This window comes from Schistocerca cancellata, chromosome 8, assembly GCF_023864275.1.
Source record: "Schistocerca cancellata isolate TAMUIC-IGC-003103 chromosome 8, iqSchCanc2.1, whole genome shotgun sequence".
Classification (NCBI taxonomy): domain Eukaryota; kingdom Metazoa; phylum Arthropoda; class Insecta; order Orthoptera; family Acrididae; genus Schistocerca; species Schistocerca cancellata.
In genome coordinates, this window is record NC_064633.1 from 330,012,383 (window position 1) to 330,035,225 (window position 22,843).

Sequence of the window (22,843 nt, forward strand, 5' to 3'; positions counted from 1 at the left end):
TATATACTCTATACATGGTGACATATAAAGGATGCACAAATGTTGTGTCTAAAAACTTGGCAGAAGGTATCAAATGGCAGCTTATCATTTTGGATAGGGTGACAGTTGTTACAGATAACTGTTATATATCCATTCTTCTTGTAAAACAGCTGCTTGGAAAGAAGATAAATTTGGTAAGGACACTGAAAAGAACAGATGGAAACTTTCATAAATATGAAAAACGGCATAAAAAGGGTGAAATGGCAGGTAAAGTCACATGATGGAACTACAATTGGGAAATGGAAAGACAGGAGGTAAGTGTTCTTTCTGTAAATACAAAACATTTTAGACACGGTTCCATCATCAAAGATCAATCTGGACATGGAAAACATAAACCAGCAGATGTTACTGAATACAACAAAGGAAAACAAGTAGTAGACAATTTAGATCAAATTGCTAGTTATTTCTCGCCCTTAAAAAAAGGAAAAGTTATCTTTAAAAGTCCAACCCCCACAATAGATGGCTCCCATCTACAGTGGAACATTAGTGGGTTCGGACACATGTGGAGGAACTGAAACTCTGAGCACAGGAACACTCCCTCTGCTTGTGTTTGCAGGAAACACATTTTAAAGCACGGGATGCTCCTGTACTGTGGGGCTATATGTTCTATCACATACTGTGGGCCTATATGCTCCATTACAAGGATGATCTGAGTGGCAAAAGAGTCAAGGGAGGGGTCGCCGTGTTTGTCAATAATGCGCTCCACTCCTCTGCTCTCCCCCAGGCTACTGACCTGCAAGCAGTTACAGTTCAAATTCATGTGTCAGAGGATCACTGTTTGCTTGCTTTGTTTACCTCAGCAATGTGCAATAGACTCTGAAGCTCTCACAGATCTTAGGGAACAACTCCCCTGACCATTTCTGCTACTGGGAGACTTCAACGCCCATGATATCTTGTGGACCGCAACCTCATCCTCAGGGTCAGGTTTTGGAGAGCTTCATGATGTCTCATGAGCTTTGCATCCTCAACACAAGTACTCCCACTCATTTCTGTGCTGCTACTGGGCCATTCCCAGCCATTAGTTCTCTTTTCTCCAAAGATCTCCTTAATTTTCCTGTAGGTTGTATCTGTCTCATCGGCAATGATATATGCCTCTACATCCTTATATTTGTCCTCTAGCCATCCCTCCTTAGCCATTTTGCATGTCCTGTCAATCTAATTTTTGAGACGTTTGTATTCCTTTGTGCCTGCTTCATTTACTGCATTTTTTTATTTTCTCCTTTCATCAATTAAATTAAATATCTCTTCTTTTACCCTGGGATTTCTACTAGCCCTCGTCTTTTTACCTACTTGATCCTCTGCTGCCTTCACTATTTCATCTCTCAAAGCTACCCACCCTTTCTTCTTCTACTGTATTTCTTTCCTCCGTCCTTGTCAATTGTTCCCTACCACTCTCTCTGAAATTCTCTACAACCACTTGTTCTTTCAGTTTATCCATGTCCCATCTCCTTAAAATGCCATCTTTTTGCAGTTTCTTAAGTTTTAATCTACATTTCAGAACCAATAAATTGTGGTCAGAGTCCAGATCTGCCCCTGGATATGTCTTACAATTAAAAACCTGGTTCCTAAATCTCTGTCTAACCATGATACAATCTATCTGAAATCTTCAAGTGTCTCCAGGTCTCTTCCACGTATACAACTTTCTGTCATGATTCTTAAAACCAAGTGTTAGCTACGATTAAGTTATGCTCTGTGCAAAATTCTACCAGGCGGCTTCCTCTTTCATTCCTTACCCCCATTCCATATTCACCTACTACTTTTCCTTCTCTTCCTTTTCCTACTATCTAATTCCAGTCCCCCATGACAATTAAATTTACATCTCCCTTCAGTATCTGAATAACTTCTTTTATCACATCATAGATTTATTCTATCTCTTCATCATCTGCGGAGTTAATTGGCATATAAACTTGTACTACTGTGGTAGGCGTGGGCTTTGTATCTATCTTGGCTACAATAATGTGCTCACTAAGCTGTTTGTAGTAGCTTACCTGCGCTCCTATTTTTTATTCATTATTAAACATACTTCTGCATTACCCCTATTCAGTTTTGTATTTATAACCCTGTATTCACCCGACCAGGAGTCTTGTTCCTCCTGCCACCGAACTTCACTAATTACCACTATAACTAACTTTAACCTATCCATTTCCCTTTTTAAATTTTCTAACCTACCTGCCTGATTAAGAGATCTGACATCCCACACTCCAATCCATAGAACACCAGTTTTCTTTCTCCCGATAACAAAAGGCTGCTGCCCCTCTTCAGGAACCATGTTTGTCTGGCCTCTCTCAACAGATACCCCTCCGTTGTAGTTGCACCTACGGTACAGCTATCTGTATCGCTGAGGCACGCAAGCCTCCCCACCGACGGCAAGGTCCATGGTTCATGGGGGGGCTTCATTGAATATCTGGGTACCGTATTTACTCGAATCTAAGCCGCACTTTTTTTCCGGTTTTTGTAATCCAAAAAACCGCCTGCGGCTTAGAATCGAGTGCAAAGCAAACGGAAGTTCTGAAAAATGTTGGTAGGTGCCGCCACAACTAACTTCTGCCGTCGAATATATGTAGCGCTACACAGGCATGCTTTGTAAGCACAAAGATAAATACTGGCGCCAAAACCTCTGCGTCAGTTAATAAATTTTAACAAAAAAAAGGTGGAAGACGAGCTTTTTTTTCTCCACCCCCGTTTCGACCACTGCATTTTCATACATTATCCAACGAAGTAAATACAAATTCCGTATTGTTCATCTTCGAATGTAGCAGAATTTCAATGTACTACGAAAATCTGACTGGCAATACTGTTTGGGATGTTTGTCAATATGGTCAACTCTACGTTCTGAATTTTTTCCTACCTGTGAGAAGAGATGGTTGCTAATAGGAACCTGATGAAATGTGAATCACATGCAGTATTCTCTTCACCATAAGAATAATATGAATATAAACATTTTGCCATGTATTCTTTCGTGTTTTCTGCTATCTGATTTAAATCCTGTCTGCCTAATAAACTATGAAACTAGAGTGAGACAACAACAAATGCGGAAGAATATACGTATCGTGTCATGCTTATATTCATATTATTCTTATGCCTAATAGTGATACAGTCAGAAATGAAGCATGGCAACTGACTAGATTTTTAAATCTAAGATGACTAATTTCTGTGCAGAATTTGATGTACTAAAGAAGCGGCCACAAAGATTTTCAAATGCAGAAAAATTTTCGCCTAACTCTCGTTCAGAACATGTTCTAACTTACGCAGTCTACTATTTTTGGTTCTTGTTGATCATTATCAAAGAAAGCAGCAGTGTAAGTAACAACAAATAGCAGTCTCTTGCCATTGTTTCGCTAATGAGACGATTCCTCACTTCTTCTTCTTCTTCTTAATTGTAAGCGCGGTGGCGCGCACAAAAGCAAGCCATGCCACGAGCGGCGACAGGCCGTAAACACGCACTATCAGAATGCGACAAACAATGCATGACACAGTACAGTAATGCATTTTCAGCTTAGAGTGACGTAAACACCTACAACAAAGAAAACGACAATTATCAGATCAAAGCAATATAAGCAATCGATTCAAACCAGACGAAGCGCGTGAAAAAGGAAGGGTACCCATATAAATACGGACGGAGCGCCTGACGCATAGCAATGGCTACCTGGTAAAGCTTAACTGCTAAGCTTACGACTCGAACCAAACTACTGTGGCTGTATAGTCATTCATTCGACCTAAATTGTGTTTCATATTACAATGGACCAACTTTGTTTCGATTTGGAGGTGCGGCCTAAAACTTTCCTCTCCCCTTGAATTTCGAGTCTCAAATTTCAGGTGCGGCTTAGATTCGGGAAATTTTTTTTCCCTTTATTTCGAGTCTCATTTTTCAGGTGCGGCTTACCGTATTTACTCGAATCTAAGCCGCACTCGAATCTAAGCCACACCTGAAAAATGAGACTCGAAATCAAGGAAAAAAAATTTTCCCGAATCTAAGCCGCACCTAAAGTATGAGACTCGAAATTCAAGGGGAGAGTAAAGTTTTAGGCCGCACCTCCAAATCGAAACAAAGTTGGTCCATTGTAATATGAGACACAATTTAGGTCGAATGAATGACGATACAGCTACAGTAGTTTGGTTCGCGTAGTAAGCTTAGCAGTTAGGCTTTACCAGGTAGCCATTGCTATGCGTCAGGCGCTCCGTCCATATTTATACGGGTCCCTTCCTTTTTCACGTGCTTCGTCTGGTTTGGATCGATTGCTTATTTTTCTTTGATCTGATAAGTGCCGTTCTCTTTGTTATAGGTGTTTACGTCACTCTAAGCTGAAAATGCATTACTATACTGTGTCATGCACTGTTTGTCGCATTCTGATAATCAGTAAATTACGGCCTGTCGCCGGTCGCGGCGTGGCTTGCTTTTGTGCGCGCTACCGCCGCTTACAATTAAAAAAAGAAAAAGAGAGGAATCGTCTCATTAGCGAAACAATGGCAAGAGACTGTTATTTGTTGTTACTAACACTGCTGCTTTCTTTGGCGATGATCAACAAGAACTAAATAATAGACTGCGTATGATAGAAGATGTTCTGAACGAGAGTTTAGCGAAAATTTTTCTCTGTTTGAAAATCTTTGCAGAAGTCTCTTTAGTACATAACATTCTGCACAGAAATTAGTCATCTTAGATCTAAAAATCTAGTCAATTGACGTGCTTCATTTCTGACTGTATCACTATTAGGCACAAGAATAATACGAATATAAACATGAAATGATATGTATATTCTTCGGCGTTTGCTGTTGTCTCACTCTAGTTTCGTAGTTTATTAAGCTGACAGGATTTAAATGAGATAGCAGCAAACACGAAAGAATACATGGCAAAATGTTTATATATGTATTATTCTTATGGTGAAGAGAATACTGCATGTGATTCACGATTCATAAAAGTTCCTATTAGCAACCATCTCTTCTCATAGGTAGAAAAAAATGAGAACGTAGAGTTGGCCGTATTGACAAACATCCCAAACAGTCTTGCCAGTCGGATTTTCGTAGTACAGTACATTGAAATGTTGCTACATTCGAAGACGAACAATACGGAATTTGTATTTACTTCGTTGGATAATGTATGAAAATGCAGTGGTCGAAACTCGAGGCGGAGAAAAAATTTCGTCTTCCACCGTTTTTTTTTTTATTATTTATTTACTGACGCAGAGGTTTTGGCGCCAGTATTTATCTTTGTGCCTGAAAAGCATGCATGTGAATCGCTACATATGTTCGACGGCAGAAGTTAGTTGTGGCGACACCTACTAACATTTTTCAGAACTTCCGCTTACTTTGCACTCGATTCTAAGCCGCAGGCGGTTTTTTGGATTACAAAAACCGGAAAAAAAGTGCGGCTTAGATTCGAGTAAATACGGTAGATTCGAGTGCGGCTTAGATTCGAGTAAATACGGTATTTTTCCTTTGCTGCCTTTGGTGGAACTATCAGTTGGCAGTGAGGTACTTCTCGCCAAGATCTATGAGGGCCCTTGTCTTCACCAAAGGCCACCAGCATTGGTTCCCTGTGGTTGTTTCAATTTTCTGATTCAGGCCATAACCAATGTGAACCTTCAAGACAGCACAGTATGCCTTAAGCACATTAACCAATTGCAGCCTTGCCGTGGTCCTTTTCTGGGGCCTGTTATTCTACCATCATCTTTTGTTCCAGAGGTAGAATCATTAACAATGCCTATCCTGGACACCACCTGCCTGTCTCAGCTTTTGACTGCAAATGGCTCTCTGGAGGGGTTCTAAGCTGCCCCACAGGCCACACCAGCACCAAAACCAATGGAGGTGGGACCTTAACCTCCCAGCCACCAGTGAGGATCCAGCCTCATTCAGGCTCATAATAATATGTTCTGCTGCCTTCTCTCCCCTTTTGGGGGACAACACAGGTGGGTGGCACTAAGCTTTGCCAACTGTACGCCGCCAGAGGTCGCTAGCCCAATGGACCATTACTCCTCCACAGGCTGTATGATCAAAAATAATAACTGCAATATCCTGGAGCATGGGTAATATTTATGCTGGCACCAGGAGCACAATGGGCCACTTCACTTTGAGTCAGCTTTCTGGACTATGCACCAATTGCAAAAGCATTCCCATAATCAGAATGACACTTGGAGCCACTGCTACTATGATATCTCACCCTTGTCAACCTTCCCATCCAGGAACTTCCAGCTCGATCTCTACAACAAAGACACATGGCCTCTGACACCATGACCATCAGCTGGATTTCTAAAATTTGTTATTGTTATTGTCATTGGCACTATGCCAGACTTAAAAAATTACTTGTCCTCTCAGGACTTTGACATGTCCCTTCCACACTTTGATTGTGGCAGGGACATTGGATTGCGGAACTTTCAATTTACTGTGGCATTTCCAGACCTTTTGCCTCAGATAATATTTTCTTGTTTCTTGTTCAAGAACATTCCATTTTACCATAGGAGAAAATTACTTTTTTGTGATATAATAAACTTCCTATTCAGAGTGAGTGTAGAAGAAGTGCAGTGGGGACCATGGGAACTGGGGTGGAAGTGGGTGCAGGAGGGGCTAGCAGAGATCAAGGTTAAAAGGATTACAGGATCAAAGTTTGTGTTATAAAAACAATTCTTATTGTGTATGACAGTTCAAAGAAGCTAGTATTTGGAAGGGGAGGGGATGAGCCAGATTGTACAGGTTGTGACTTCAACAGCTGTTTCACAAGCTTGTGTTATCTGGATCCTACACAAATATCTGCTTCCTTTTTCCCCCACAATCCTCAAAGCCTGTCTCCATTAGCCTCTTTCACACACTCACCTCCACCCCTTCATCGATATCCCCGTCCCCCATTTCACGTATAACCTCCTTCCTGCAGTCTCATTCTTCCTCTGTTCTATTTCCACACCCAGTCATCTTGTCCATGACACTGTGAGCCAACTTTACTCCCTCTGCCTGTGCAACTGCTAGTTTACTGGTGCCCATGACTTCTGGCCTCTCCCATCCAGCTGGTGACTAATCTTCCCTCCAAGCCTACCTCCTACCCACTATCTCCTTTCTCCTCTGGCCCATTCCATCCACTACAACCCCATGTGAGCTGCAGTGCTTATACAATGCAGCCAGGAGAAAAATGTAGTCATGCAGCTGTGAAGAACGAAAGCCTCTGAAAGCTTAGCAATATTTTCAGTCTTGTTTACGTGTCTAAGGACAACTTAACACCTCAACTACACGAGTTATTACCTATACTCCTTCCACTATTTACATCTGTTGTTATACGCTAATTTGTAAATGGGATACAGAGAAATGTACGTTCTGATGTTAGCACACAGCTCACTCGTGCCACTGAATCGAACTCAAAATACAATACATAATCCTCAAAGGGAGTATTCTTTTCTCTCTATGAAAATACTTCAACTGTGTTTAAGAATGAACATAGAGCACTGTCATATACATGTTGTTTCAAACAGTACATGAGGTCTATTTAAAAACACGAAAATGAAAGTTTATTGTCTCTATCAGAATTTGATCCAACTCACCTTGTGTCAAGTTGCAGTCAAGCTTGAGGAACCTAGCCTAAAGCAATAACAGAATTGACGATATGCAACTGTTTCTACAATATTGATGTGAGTTTGACAGTGCTGTGTATATGTTATGGAAACAAAGTTTTTTTTTCCTAACCAAAGTCAGATCTCATTTGTGTGAACTGGTTTTAGATCAATGCTTGCCATGCCACAGCTAGTTTACAAACCTTTATTATGATCAAGGAACTCCTCTGTGAATATGGGGATGTCAAGTCCATTGAAATCTGCATCCTTCTCTGTATCCTGCAGAAAATATTTAATGTTTATAAATTTCTGTTATTTGAAGGCACATTAAAGTGCAACACAATGCAAATGATACCAACAATTTTTGCAGTACAACAGTGATAATAGACACTAGAACAAGTACTACTTTGCTTGACAGTTTTCAATAATATTTACAAAATTATATTTTCGACTCGCCTAAAACATGAGATTTACTTCCTCCACTTTCAGGAAATGTGCTATTCTTTGCTTCTACACATTTATACTTTCTATTACTAGTTCCATACCAAATGTAAACTGCTAAATACATCAGCTGGCAAGAAGGTGGATAATTATACACTCTGTTTATAAAGTGTAGTCCATAACGATTACACAGAAAAAGACTGACTAACACACATATTAACCGTGCTCTAAATTATACAACAAGATGGTAAAACATAGACATTTTCATTCATACACTACAAAGATTGAAGACTTGTAAAATTAAGCACACAGACCACCAACTTCTAAATTAACATGATGAGACTTCACACATTCACATATTGCTAGGCACTAAAGTGAAAGTGATAAGAGGAAAACACAATATTCTAATAGAAACTTTCTTATATTTTTTTAACTTTCTTTTTCATAACCAGGACAAACTAAGCAAACACAGAAATTACATAGGTAAACAAATGATACTTACTATTGAAGACACAGTTTCAATGTTAAGTATGAAATATGCCAATGAAATTACAATAGTGTGAAAAATGTATCAAATGAGATACGTCCAACTAGATTTGCCAACAATAAGTATTTCGTGACACTGCAAATGGATTCATGAGCATAATGAACTGACAATTCACATCAGCTACATGATCTGAGCTAACCACTATGGCATTGTTAATGGCAATGAACTGATAGAAGAAAACCAAGCAACAGATCACTCTTGTTTTCGGAGTTTGTGTCACAATTAAGTAATATGATATAGACGAATGATGATTCAGATGTACAAATGTGGTACAACTGAGTAAGGCATTATATATGTTTAGTGATAAGAGGTCAGGTCAATATGCTACCTTGTCGACCTATCAAATTAATCATAACAAAGTCCTCCTGGTTATCACTTCTGTTTCTGTTGACAGAAAATATGATGTGACTTTCCGATAATCTGTTCAGAGGCACAGAAGTAATGGGGTCATGATTGCTGTAGATGTATACATACAGGGTACAGGCAAAATAATGTGAACACCTGTACTTACTTGGGAAAGGTTTATTAATATGGGGTTGGACCCCTATTTGCCTGTGATTCTTCTTGGAATATTGGCATATAATGATTACATACTCTCCAGTGGAATGTTATGCCACTCTTCGATCAGAACCCCTTCTGTAGTGATGACTGAGGTAGAAATCTGCTCCAGTGTCTGCATTACAATACTGTCCACAAGGGTTTGATAATGTTCAAGTCCGGGACTCTGCTGGCCAGAGAAGACGCTGCAGTTCAGCTGCATGCTACTCCTACAATCATTGTACTGTCCTACCTGTGTGAATGGGTACAATGTTGTCCTGACATATGGCATCATTGTTGGGGAACAACATTTGAATCATGGAGTGCACCTAATCACCTAAAATATTCACATAATCATTGGCTGTGAAACGGCCTTTGAAAGTAATGAGGGGATGGGCAGAATACCATGATACGGCTGCCCACACCATCACAGTACCATCTTCATGCTTCACCGCTGGAATCAAGCAATCAGGATTGTAGGCTTCTTCTGGGGTTCTCCAGACGTAAATCCAGCCTGATGTTGGAAATAACAAAATCACTGACTCGGCGGACCATATGACGTGTTTCCACTGATCAGCCGCCCAGGGTTTATGCTCCTGACAACATGTTTTATGCTTCTTTGCATTGGTTGTCGTCACTAATGATTTCAGTATAGCAGCTCACCCATGAATATTCACTTTATGGAGTTCTCAGCAGACAGTGTCAATAGATAAGTGGTCTTGAAGATGGATACCGAGCTCTGCGGTCACTTTAGCCGCTGTAGTTTTGTATTGTTTTGACACAATTCATATTAGTATAAGATGATCTCTGCCATTTAGTTTTGATTTGCGCCCAATATTATGGTTACAAGATGATGTCTTTCCATGTTTTGTGTAGGCTGTCATGACTGTTGAAACAGTTGCTCTTGAAACATTCAATAACTTGGCTGCCTTGGTTACTGATGCTCCAGCTAATCAGGCCCCCACAATCTGCCCTCTTTGAAACTCTGTTAGGTCTTTCATTGCATGTTGACCTTGGCCTCTGAAGGGAAAAGTGTGCAGTACTCGTAAACATCCTGCACCAATGCCTAGTCTGTACTGAACATGCACAGTCCAGCATGACATGTGCCTTACCTGCATTGTTGACCGTCAAACACAACCACTCCATTATTACCAGTGTTCACATTATTTTGCCTATCCCTGTATATATTAGTTAGTAATATTATGGCAAATGCAGCTCAAAAAATGAAACTGTAAGAAAATTTCAAAGAATATTGTAAAAAAGGGTAGTAAAGAGAGGAAGTAAAAAACAAAACACTGATAATGGCAGAGCAGTGATGCCACTTGATGCCACAGTGATGACACCTTGGTAATCATACATAAACCTTACTTTTGCTTAAGTCAGTTGTAACAGTCACCATGTATTAACAAATTGTTCTATTAATCTAGTTATGAGTTGTCAAAGGATATCACAATGCTTAAAAAATAATTAAGCACACAAATACACTCCTGGAAATTGAAATAAGAACACCGTGAATTCATTGTCCCACGAAGGGGAAACTTTATTGACACACTCCTGGGGTCAGATACATCACATGATCGCACTGACAGAACCACAGGCACATAAACACAGGCAACAGAGCATGCACAATGTCGGCACTAGTACAGTGTATATCCACCTTTCGCAGCAATGCAGGCTGCTATTCTCCCATGGAGACGATCGTAGAGATGCTGGATGTAGTCCTGTGGAACGGCTTGCCATGCCATTTCCACCTGGCGCCTCAGTTGGACCAGCGTTCGTGCTGGACGTGCAGACCGCGTGAGACGACGCTTCATCCAGTCCCAAACATGCTCAATGGGGGACAGATCCGGAGATCTTGCTGGCCAGGGTAGTTGACTTACACCTTCTAGAGCACGTTGGGTGGCACGGGATACATGCGGACGTGCATTGTCCTGTTGGAACAGCAAGTTCCCTTGCCGGTCTAGGAATGGTAGAACGATGGGTTCGATGACGGTTTGGATGTACCGTGCACTATTCAGTGTCCCCTCGACGATCACCAGTGGTGTACGGCCAGTGTAGGAGATCGCTCCCCACACCAGGATGCCGGGTGTTGGCCCTGTGTGCCTCGGTCGTATGCAGTCCTGATTGTGGCGCTCACCTGCACGGCGCCAAACACACATACGACCATCATTGGCACCAAGGCAGCAGCGACTCTCATCGCTGAAGACGACACGTCTCCATTCGTCCCTCCATTCACGCCTGTCGCGACACCACTGGAGGCGGGCTGCACGATGTTGGGGCGTGAGCGGAAGACGGCCTAACGGTGTGCGGGACCGTAGCCCAGCTTCATGGAGACGGTTGCGAATGGTCCTCGCCGATACCCCAGGAGCAACAGTGTCCCTAATTTGCTGGGAAGTGGCGGTGCGGTCCCCTACGGCACTGCGTAGGATCCTACGGTCTTGGCGTGCATCCGTGCGTCGCTGCGGTCCGGTCCCAGGTCGACGGGCACGTGCACCTTCCGCCGACCACTGGCGACAACATCGATGTACTGTGGAGACCTCACGCCCCACGTGTTGAGCAATTCGGCGGTACGTCCACCCGGCCTCTCGCATGCCCACTATACGCCCTCGCTCAAAGTCCGTCAACTGCACATACGGTTCACGTCCACGCTGTCGCGGCATGCTACCAGTGTTAAAGACTGCGATGGAGCTCCGTATGCCACAGCAAACTGGCTGACACTGACGGCAGCGGTGCACAAATGCTGCGCAGCTAGCGCCATTCGACGGCCAACACCGCGGTTCCTGGTGTGTCCGCTGTGCTGTGCGTGTGATCATTGCTTGTACAGCCCTCTCGCAGTGTCCGGAGCAAGTATGGTGGGTCTGACACACCGGTGTCAATGTGTTCTTTTTTCCATTTCCAGGAGTGTATATTCTCAAATTTTCTAATAAAATGGGTTTGCTACTTTACTTTGCATTCTGTAACTGAAATACATCCAAAGGCATGGAACTGCAATAAAGCCACAAGCAAAATAAATATTTACTTCCTTTTGGGAGTGAATCAACTTTATTTACAGGCATGTCAGTTACTCATGGACTATCTTCCTTTTATTAATTTCTGTTATGCAGGTCCACAGACACTACAAATTGTTTAAAAACAAGAGGAAAATGATTTCATTTGTAGTATCCTCCTCCTCTCCGTATTATTTGCTATTCTTTAGCTGAGATGTTATCTGCTTTCCCCTGTGTTGAAATTTATGAACAGGAGCCAAAATAATGTATCAGCAATTTGCAGAAGTGTCTGTTGATTAATTCAGATACATGTTAAAATTTCGAGCAAAGACTGTAGTGGTTAGATGTCAAAAGTGCTGAGGACCTGATGGAAAGGTCCGATATGAATGTTACAGCAATAATGTATCACAGCTTCCATAAAAATAGGCAAATAAACTGTATAACTATAAAAATAAAAATGAATGTTTCTTTGTATGTTTGTCCTCTACACAGGCCTAAGCCATTTATCAGAGTGCGATGAAACTTTGGTGAGTTGTTCTCCATATGGTCACGATGACATCATAAGCAATGACACACCATAGTACGAAAATACCCAGATTTCTGCATCCACCATCTGAGGATGAGAGCGCTTACTGACTGGCAACAAACTTAACATAATTTATAGTTTCAAACCTCTACGAAAATTTTTCTTGCTGACATTCCCCACAAAATGATGAAACGAAAAAAGGTTATTGTTTACTAAATTTTCACTGTACATGCTATAAAACTGGTGCATCAGGCATGATGTTTTAACATATTACTTTGTTACTAATAACTCTATTCACAACATATTTAGCATACAGTGTCCACATATATCACTAAATTTATATCACTTTGCAACACTTATTGCAGGAGATATGACTTCATAAACACTGAGATGCATGAGAAACTGCCGCATCAGGCATGACATTTTGTTTTATTACTTATTTACTACTAAAGTTATCCACAATAGATTTCACAAATGTTCTAAAAAAAGTATACAAAACCAATGTGTATTTCATTGCAACATTGTGTCAAAATCATATCTTTTGGTCTACAATTTTTTGAGGTTTGTTATTAGCAACAAATGAATAGAAAAAGTAAATATTCCTAATCACATCACAATGACTCCAACAGATACGCCTTTCGAGATCAAACAATTGCAGTTTCTGATGCGACTCACATTTGCAATGACCATCAACAAGGTGCAGGGACAATCAGTACAAGTGTGTGGACTAAATGTGAAAAATCCATTCTTCTCAGATGGACAACACTATATGGCTTGCTCACATATCAGGAAACCAAGCTGACTTATTTGTAAACACACCAGATGAAAAAATAAAATAATATTGTGCATTCAAAAGCACTTCAATAAACAGATCATAAAATCAAACAATTTCTTGCCTTCCACGGCACTGTAACGCATGCCAGGTACAGCAAGTTCTGCATAAAATTATGACACTCAGACTGAAGAATCAAAAGACCTGTTGTTAATTAGTATTGATAAACAGAATAATTCTTGAGCCTAGTCAGATTGTGTGTCTACTGGGTAAAATTCTTGGGAAAAATCGCGATGCTATCATGATGGTAGCATGGCCACTTTGCAAAATATTTTGACTGTTGGACGCACACATCCATCTAAAGGCCTCAGAATAATTATCTCTTCATGAAGATCAGGAGACTAAAGAATCACAGTACTGATGATGACGGAAAAGCAGCACATGCTTTGGTCTTCCTGACCTAGAGTAACACTAATGATGTTGAAATGGTTGTTTGTATCATTACCAGTAAAATCCCAATCCTTTCAAATACTGAACTTCAACGTACAAATAAGCTTCACACTTCTGATGACTTTACGAATGAGTTAATATGTTAAATATGCAACCAACAAAATGTTTAGAAAAGGTTTGAAATTATGCTTAAAGTTAGTTGGAAGTCAGTAACTGCTCCCATGCACAAATGCTGGATGAATATGCAGTTAAGACCCAAGCAACACTGCCTCTGCTCGAGGCATCAAGCTGAGGGGGACACCTGTATGCATGATCTGTATACAAATGTCTATCACAATTAGCAGCAAAAACTGATGTGTGTAAAATGTGTGAGAGCAAGGCAAAAAGAGGGAGTACAGAGTGGACTGGCAGGGGAGGGGCGTAAAGATAACTCGCTTTTGTCGAAAAATGTTCTTGAACTGGCTCTGGCTCTATCTCAGGACATGCACACAGTTTCCAACTTTAATACTTGTCTTGCTGTGTTAAATCTGTAACATCTGATTATAATTCTTAATGATTATATTATGACAGAATTTTAAACTTTTAAATTCAGTCACTAATTGTATGAAACATTGAAAATTAAATTTTTGTTGACTGCTGGAAGCTATCAGATACGCAACACGCAACTGGGACTTGGTTACTGTGCCCTGCTGGAAATGTAGATTATGGTCTTACTCCTTATATGTAAATGATAGCACACTGAAAAGAGGAACTCATCAATCTCAAGAAAGATTAAACCTAAGCATACTTCTGCAACACAGAAGACTAGATTAGTTAGGAGATCAGATAAACTGTTTATTCCATAGACCAATAGTGGGAAGATCCTAGAGGATGTTGAAAAGGCCAGAAAAACATAATACTTACTTACAAAAGAACTGATGTACTTTTGTCCCTTCTACAGATACTAACTGAGAAGATCCTCAAGAATGTGGAATAATTAAAAAACACTTTTCTTATCACATGATACTGTTAATAATATTTTGTCAACTGGTTCTACTAAGAAATTCAGCAGTGGAGTAGGAGTTGGCTAATAATAAACCCTTTGGGCTCTCTGTAAATTGTACTTCATCATCACTAGCCAAAGTTTTGCAGCTGCTGGCAAGCTACTGAAAATGACTATACCTGAATATACAATGACTTTTTGGATTGAATGACTATGAATAGAACTCTTATTCTTGGAACGGATTCTGTAAAAGGAACTTTTGGGCTGAAAGAAAGAGACTGCTTATGCCAAGTTTCACAAATGAATAAATATACTGAGAAGCCATAGTGCAGTTAGTATACCCAGTTCTCTGAACAAGTTGCTGAAAGACATTCTTGAATTCAAACTACAAATATTTGTGTTATATGCTTTTGAACCCAGAAAACTTCAGCTGGGTTTGATAATTACCAGTGAGACTGAGTGCCAATGTGGAATGAAGGTAAGTAAAGCAAGTCACTTCTTTTTTATTTTTATGTCATCTGCAGCTGATAACATCTGCATTGGGGAAAAAAAGGAGGCGGAAAAAAGTTTCAGCACTTCCCATATGAATTTACTAAGAAGTTTTAATCCCAAGAATTTAACAAGTCTTCTTTTAACAGTATATCCTGATAGCAAGGCAAAAACAGAATAGTTGAACTTCAATTGGAAATTTTCCTTTATAAAGGTAAATAGAGGTGTACTGCCCCAGTTTAATCCTAGCACCACCTGAAAGATGAGTGATATAAATAGATATAAATATTAGTGTCAGTGGCATGGAGAAACAGCTGAAATTACAAAAACTGAACAAAATGCCAGGTCCCAATGGAATCCCTATTAGATTCTATACATAATTTGCAGCTGAGTTAGGCATAATACATCAAATATACCTTGAACAAAAAACCTTGCCCAATAGCTGGAAGAAGGAACACGTCACACCCATCTACAAGAATCATAGCAGAAGTGATCCACAAAACAACTACCCAACATCCGACATCTGTCTATTGTAGAATCTCAGAATATATTTTGAGCTCAAACATAACATTGTAACTCAAACAGAAAGACATCCTCAGTGCCAACCAGCAAGAATTCAACACATATCAGTCATATGAAACCCAATTCACACTTTTCTCCTAAGACATGCTGAAAACCGTAGATCAAAGCAGTCAGGTAGAGCTCGAAAGCTAGTGTGATTGCTGTTTTCTGTAATGTGTTACTGTGTTCCACACTTCGATCTGCTACAGTTGAGTGGTTGCCTTTCTCTTATTTTACTTATTGCTCCACACAGTTTTACTTACTTTTTTCCCATCTATCTCATTTTCATTTGACTGCCCCTTATATTTATGAAATATATGTGGTTTATAATAATTCACTTAATTTCTACACCAAAAATGTATAAAATAAAATAAAGTGAAAAATAAAAATAATAAAATTTATAACTGTAACATAGTTGTAGCTTACTTAGGTACACTTTCTCCAACTGCTACTCCAGCAATGCAACAAGGAATGTCTCCTCATGAACGTCCAATTATCTCTGTTTGGTACAGCTTATCATGGAATGAATCTGAATTAAGGCCTCCAGCTTACATTTAAAGTGATGTAATGTTTAGTCAGATACCATAGTGAGAATGTTAGAAGATCCACACTTCTGATTCAGGAGCAGTCTGGACAGAGCTATGTTCTAAAGTCACAGAGCTGATGTAATCAACAATGATTTTTTTAAAGTTACCTCTTGGACAACTTGCTCTACTTGTTTATCTTGACGCTGTTTCTTCTCCACTTGCTTCTGTGTAAATAGACGATAAGCTTCTGTTTGTTTATAGGCATTTAGTTCTCTGACATAGCGTTCACGATCCTGTTCAGCAGCATCTAGATAGCTCTGGAATTGAAATAAAATTGATAATAAATTATGAAGTTCATACATGTATGGATTCAAACTAATAAAGCTGTTTTCACAAATAAACAACCACGCAGATTTGGTACCTGCAGACTATATGCCCTATAATGTCGAAAAATTATTTTAATCATGTCACAGAATGAACTGAATTCCTATAATCTGTTGCTAAATAGTGCAAATTACCCAACTGTTGGAATTTCCCTAATCTTACACGGAATTATTTGTACCCTTCTCAATATGTTTTTCCTCTTTTCATGAGATGAAAATGTAAATGCTTACATTTTACTATTAAATATATCATTACTTACTTTCAGGTTAATTTTTGTAATAGGATAATACATAGTCAATGTCTATGAAGTGCAGTGATCTAAAACAGTATTCCTATTTTGAGACAGAGAGGTAACTTCAGCACATGCTCATCAAAGGATTGTGTAAATTACGGTTCAGTCAGTTTATCCAAGGTGTTGGAGATAGCAATAGGGTCCACTATCACATCATCTGCTACTGTCAAGCCAGAAATTGGGGGATGGATTTTGGTCCCAGAGACCCGTCGGAGGTTGGCCCACATGACGGAAGAGGGAGTGGAACTGTTAAAATAACTAGCGAATGAAATCCATCTAACTCTTTTGCTATCCCAAAGAATGCAATGACTCTGTGCACACAATTGTTTATGATTAATGCAGTTTGCCACTGAAGGATGACAGTTAAAATCATGGAGGGCACATCGCCATGCGCAAATTGTGTGGCAGCAAGCCTCAGCCCACCAAGGGACCAGAATACGGCATGGTAAAGAGGAAGTGCAAAGAATGGAATGTTCTGCGGCAGTAAAGATGATGTTTGTAGGATATTCTACTTAGTCATCACAACTGGGTAAATGTTGTTCGTTGAAGGTTGCCAGGGAGGACTAAAGCCTCCAGTCAGTGTTAGTAAGCTGCCTTTTGGGTGTGCACTTTGGTGGGGTAGGAGTCTGAAAACAGATAGCAAGTGGGATATGATTGCTCGAGTATGTGTCAGAGAGAATGGACTGAGAAGATGGGCAAGCTTGGCAGTGCAGAAGGATAAGTCCAAATGGGAATAGGTGTGTAAGGAGTCTGCAAGGAATGTGGGTGCCCTTGAGTTAAGGTAGATGAGGTTAAGTTGATTAAGAAGGTCAGCCAAGAGGGTACCTCTCTAACATGTTTTGGGAGAACCCAAAGGGGATGGTTCACTTTAATGTCACTGAGCAGCAGAAAGGTGTGAGGTAGCTGTCCAGTAAGCTGGAGGAAGTCTGCCCTGGTGACATCGAATGACAGAGGGATGTAAACAGCACAAAGGGAAAAGGTCAAATGAGGAAGGAAAAGGCGAACTGCAACAGCTGGAATGCAGTTAGTCAGGGAGATGGGTTGACTTTGAATGTCATTCCATATGAGCAGCATGACTCCCCCATGACATGGAATGTCGTCCTTGGAGGGTAGGCCAAAACAGACCAGGAAGAAATACGGAAGCTCAAAACAGTCATGAGGATGCAATTTTGTTTCCTGGATATGGAAAACAAGATGACATGCAATTCTAAGAGCAGCCATAAATCCTCTTTGTCTGATCAAAGGCCACGAAGGTTCTATTGAAGGAGAGTCAAAACGAGGAAAGGGAAGGACGGAAAAAATGAAGGGGTGTCACCCCAGCGGCTGCCGAGTGCCAGCCTTCAAAGACTCCCTGCTACAGGGTGCAGAGGCTGGAAGATCCTGCTGCATGAGATCTACAGAAGCGTCAGCATTCTCCCTCTGTCGATCTGCAGAGTCCAGGGCAGAAAAATGTTGGCAGTGTGCACTGGCGGTATGGAGGTCAGCCGGGACATGGTATCACATGGCGACACTGCTGAAGAGGATCTTTGAGTTGGCAAAGGAGAAGACTGTTTGTCTTTGTTTGACTTCTTGGAGTCTTTCTGGTTGGCAGAGGCAGATTCAGATGTTTGTTGGCTGGAGGGGCGTAGGAAGTTGCCACGGGAGTGTTTCTTCTGCCCTTTCTGGCCTGCCGGTAAAGTAGTAGGTGAATTTGTCCCGGGAGGCAAATGTTTGGTTGCTTGTTGTACAGCTGGATGAGGAGACGGCGATGCTACCATGACACTGGGCAATTTCACAACTGCAGTGCTGAATCTGAGATCACATGCCTATGTGGCCATGTCCTTCATAGAGTGAGATGTAGCAAGAACAGTACTGTAAATGCCAGATGGTAGAACACAGTGTTTTTGACTAGCCAATCACTTGCAGGCGACAGGGTAAGGCACTTTATTCTTTACCGGATCTCATGGACAGCCTATTCATTGAGATACAGAGGACAATCTGGGGTGGTGGCATGGTCACCACAGTCACCATTGCAGTTGATACAGCGGGGAGAAGGAGGTGGACAATCAACCTCGTGCGCATCCCTATCACAGGTTACATGTTTGGCCGGGTGTCGACAAGACGTTAGAGAGTAGTTGAAACAACGACACTGGTAGCAGTGCATCTGGTTCGGAATGTACGGTTGGACTGTGATTATTTCATAGCTGCTTTGATCTTGGACAGAAGCATCACTATCAAAGGTGAGAAGAAGAGTGCGTGTGGGAACTAAGGAGGAATCTACCTTTTTCATCACCCGAGGGGCAGCAATGACACTTTGATCAGAGAGGTATCAATGGATTTCGGCCTCAGTCAGACTGTCGAGCAGCCTAATGTAAATAACACCATTGGAAAAATTCAGAGCTCTATGGGCCTCGACACAAACAGGATAGCTGGGGAGAAGCGAAGCAGCAAGCAGTTGTAGTGCTTGAGAATCAGAAGTAGTCTCCAAAGCAAAGTGCCATTCTGTAAACAAGAGCAGGATTTCACAGGACCGGCAATTGCACCAACACCTTTCTGAATAATAAACGGATTTACCATTGCAAAGGACTGACCATCTTCAGTATGTGAAACCTCGACGAACTGTGGGGTAGCTGGAAAGATCTTCAAATTGTTAGCTTCATTCCATTTAGGTTTTGTAATGTTGATTGTGAAGATGATTGGCTCATTGCGAGAAAATTCACCTTGTCAGTGTCTCCAATGGCACGTTCCTTCCAAGTGGGGGCCCCCTTCACAAGGGGGTGCAACCGCCTTAAGTGATTGTTCACACCACAGATCACACCTCCCAAACACCTGACAGAGGGATCAATCAGCAATTTGGGGAGCTCAGACCTCCCTCACTCGACCTGGCCCGTAACCAGGGGTAAATGCGAATCCTACCTGTCGACCTGGGGTTGGGAATTTTGTTACCCAGTCACCTGTTTTGTGCCAGACACATGGCATGAACTTCAGAGGAACACAGGAAGGAAAAAGAAAAAGAGCAATCTCAAATGCCAAAGCAGAGGAAGGACAGGAGAAGGTAAACAAAGAAAGGAAAAGGGAACTAAAATCAGTAGTGAGGCTATTCCTATGTCAGCGATTGGCAATACAGAACATTCCCAATAACACCCCAGACAATCTCCAATGGAGGGGAAAAAGAATAGCAAGAAGATAGACATGCAGCATGGAAGGTAAAAGATGCTGCAAAGGCTGGTGCCCTGTGGTAGCCAAACTAGAAACCTACTAAAGAGTGGTGAGCCCCCTGGGGGATATGGAGGCTATGCTTGAGTCTCTCCTTGAGCAGCAACGGACTCTAATGGTTACTATTATAAATTTGTTGGTAATGCTGACTATATAGGCTTCTACGCCATCAGCCTACCTGCCACCCTTCCTCCCCTATGATGATGCGACTGAAGACCAGGAAGCTTAAGAGAAGTTGCTTCAGCAACATTTGCTTGCCTTTGGTGTCACTGATGCTAATATGCGCAAGGCTTTGTTTCTCTCTTGGGTTTCCCATTGTATTTGTCAGTTGTTGTGCCAGTTAGCCCCACTCCAGGAACCACCATCACTTTCGTTTGACACAATGTGTATGTTGTTGTCTAATTATCACCATAAATGCATGCAAGTCATTGCGACGTGTGTTGAGTTCTAGCATTGTCATAAACAGCCACATCAGCCTTAGGGGCTTGGACGGCCGAACTGCATGGCCTCAGTCGCAAATGTCAGTTTGTTACCGATGCCCATCACGATTCCTACGTTGATTCTATGGTCCTATAGTTTGGTTGGCTCCTGGCAAGGAGGTGCATCAATGCGCACTACACTGCACAAATTTGTCTTTGGCTGAAGGGTTAAATATTGCCCAATCTTTTGCGGTGTCTCATGGTGCTGGCAATCAGACTGAGGCTTGGTTTGATGTTAACACTGAGGATCCTGCTCCTGGTCGTTTGGCAGTGGTACAAACGTGCCCTCTGCGTTGCGGTGGAGAGCAACTTGCCTAACACCAAACAACAACACCCACAACCATAGCAACGGCAGTGGTGGGCACTGCCATCTTGCCCATACTGCTTCATGAAACATGAGAGGGCTGTGTGCCCTAAGTGGAGGGTGACCTGCCACAACTGTAGAATAAAAGGACACACATTGATCAGTCAGAACATTCCTGGTGAGGAATGACTGCTAGTAGGGCATATGCGTGGTGCAGGTAGTATCAGTGCGCGTGCTGTTCATGTGTAGAACAGGGTAGACACATGATTTATCCAAGTTTGACAGACGGCAGATTGTAGTGGCCTGGACACTTGGCACAGCATTTCAGAAACTGTACAACTCATCAGGTGTTTGAAAAGTGCTGTGGTGGGTTTTTCAACATGTGACAAAACCGAGGTGAAACCCTATGCAGATGTTGTGGGATTGGGCAGTCACTCCTCAGTATGGATGTCGGACACCATAGGCTGGGCAGACTGGTAAAACAGGACAGGTGGATCTAACATCATACAATGCTGGGCAGAGTAAAAATTTGTCTGTGCATGCAGTGCATTGGACATTTCTAACAATGGGCAGCCACCGCTGATGACTCATGCATGTGCCAATGTTAACACCATGACATTGGCAACTACAACTGAAATGGGCACATGAACATTGGCACTGGAGATTGGTGCAGTGGCTGACCACTGCATGGTCTGATGAATTCCGATACCTTCTTCATTATGCCAATGGGAGGGTGCAAATCCACCATCTTACAAGGGAACAGCTCCTTGACAACTGTACTGTGGGATGGAGACAAACTGGCAGAAGCACCGTCATACTCTGGGGAGCATTCACGTGGGCATCCATGGGTCCACTGGAGCTTGTGGAAGGCACCGTGATGGCCGATGAGTACCATACACATCTTCATGATGATCTTGTTTCTCAATGGCAACGGCATTTTTCAACAAGGTAATGTGTCATGTCAGAAGGCCAGGAGTGTAAAGGAGTGGTTCAAGGGACACTGTGGCAAGTTCCAATTGATGTGCTGGTCCTCCAAATCGCCATATCTGAACCTGATCGAACCCACCTGGGACATGATTGAACATAGTGTCAGAGCTCATCAACCCCTCATGGTGCCAAGTCCCTCCAGCGACCTAACAAGGCCTCACTGCTTCCATACCACGATGCATTGCCACTTTTATCGGTGCCAAAGGTGGACATACTGGCTATTAGGGAGGTGGTAATAATGTTCTGGCTGATCAGTGTGTAGCATCTGTGTGTCGTTCCCATCCTTCTCCTGCAGATGTGGACATGGTTCTTATTGTGTATCTGTGGCCCTTATGCAACTAAAAAATTGTTTATTGAAATGTGAGTGATGAGCAAAGTGCTCCGGCAACACGTGGACATGGGTGCAGTGGTGACATTACTGAACACACAGACTTACATCAACTTCAGATCTCTGGTGTTATCTCCTGTTACTCAACAGTTGGTGAGTCACATCAAGCAGCATATTCCAATTTTGAGGGAATTTACAACACCAACTGTGTATAAATTGGTGGTTCATTCCTGGACTTTGTTGGTAATGGATGATACGTTGACAATCTGGTTGGTCTGGATGCTTTCACTGCCCCCCCCCCCTTTTTTTTTTTTTTTTTTTTGCAGATGCAGTGCACCTCATGTCTGACCAGGTGCCTTACCAGCAATTAGATTCTGTATGTTCTGAATTCTTGTCTCTTTTTTCGAAGGGGTTGGGTTGTGCCACTAATTTTACGGCCCACATTACTCTGAAACCTACGGCATGGCCGCATTTCTTCTGTGCATGA

General features: G+C 41.8%; 1 protein-coding gene across 1 annotated transcript in view; it reads right to left on the bottom strand.

Moving 5' to 3' along the window:
• Window positions 1–22,843, bottom strand: part of LOC126095002 (high mobility group protein 20A) — a 63,273-nt gene that overhangs the window by 14,735 nt on the left and 25,695 nt on the right. The window contains exons 4-5 of the mRNA XM_049909658.1: window positions 16,555–16,704; window positions 7,772–7,847 (exon numbers count right to left, since the gene is read on the bottom strand). Coding sequence (XP_049765615.1) covers window positions 7,772–7,847; window positions 16,555–16,704 — 226 coding nt within the window. The remainder of the gene's footprint in view (window positions 1–7,771; window positions 7,848–16,554; window positions 16,705–22,843) is intronic.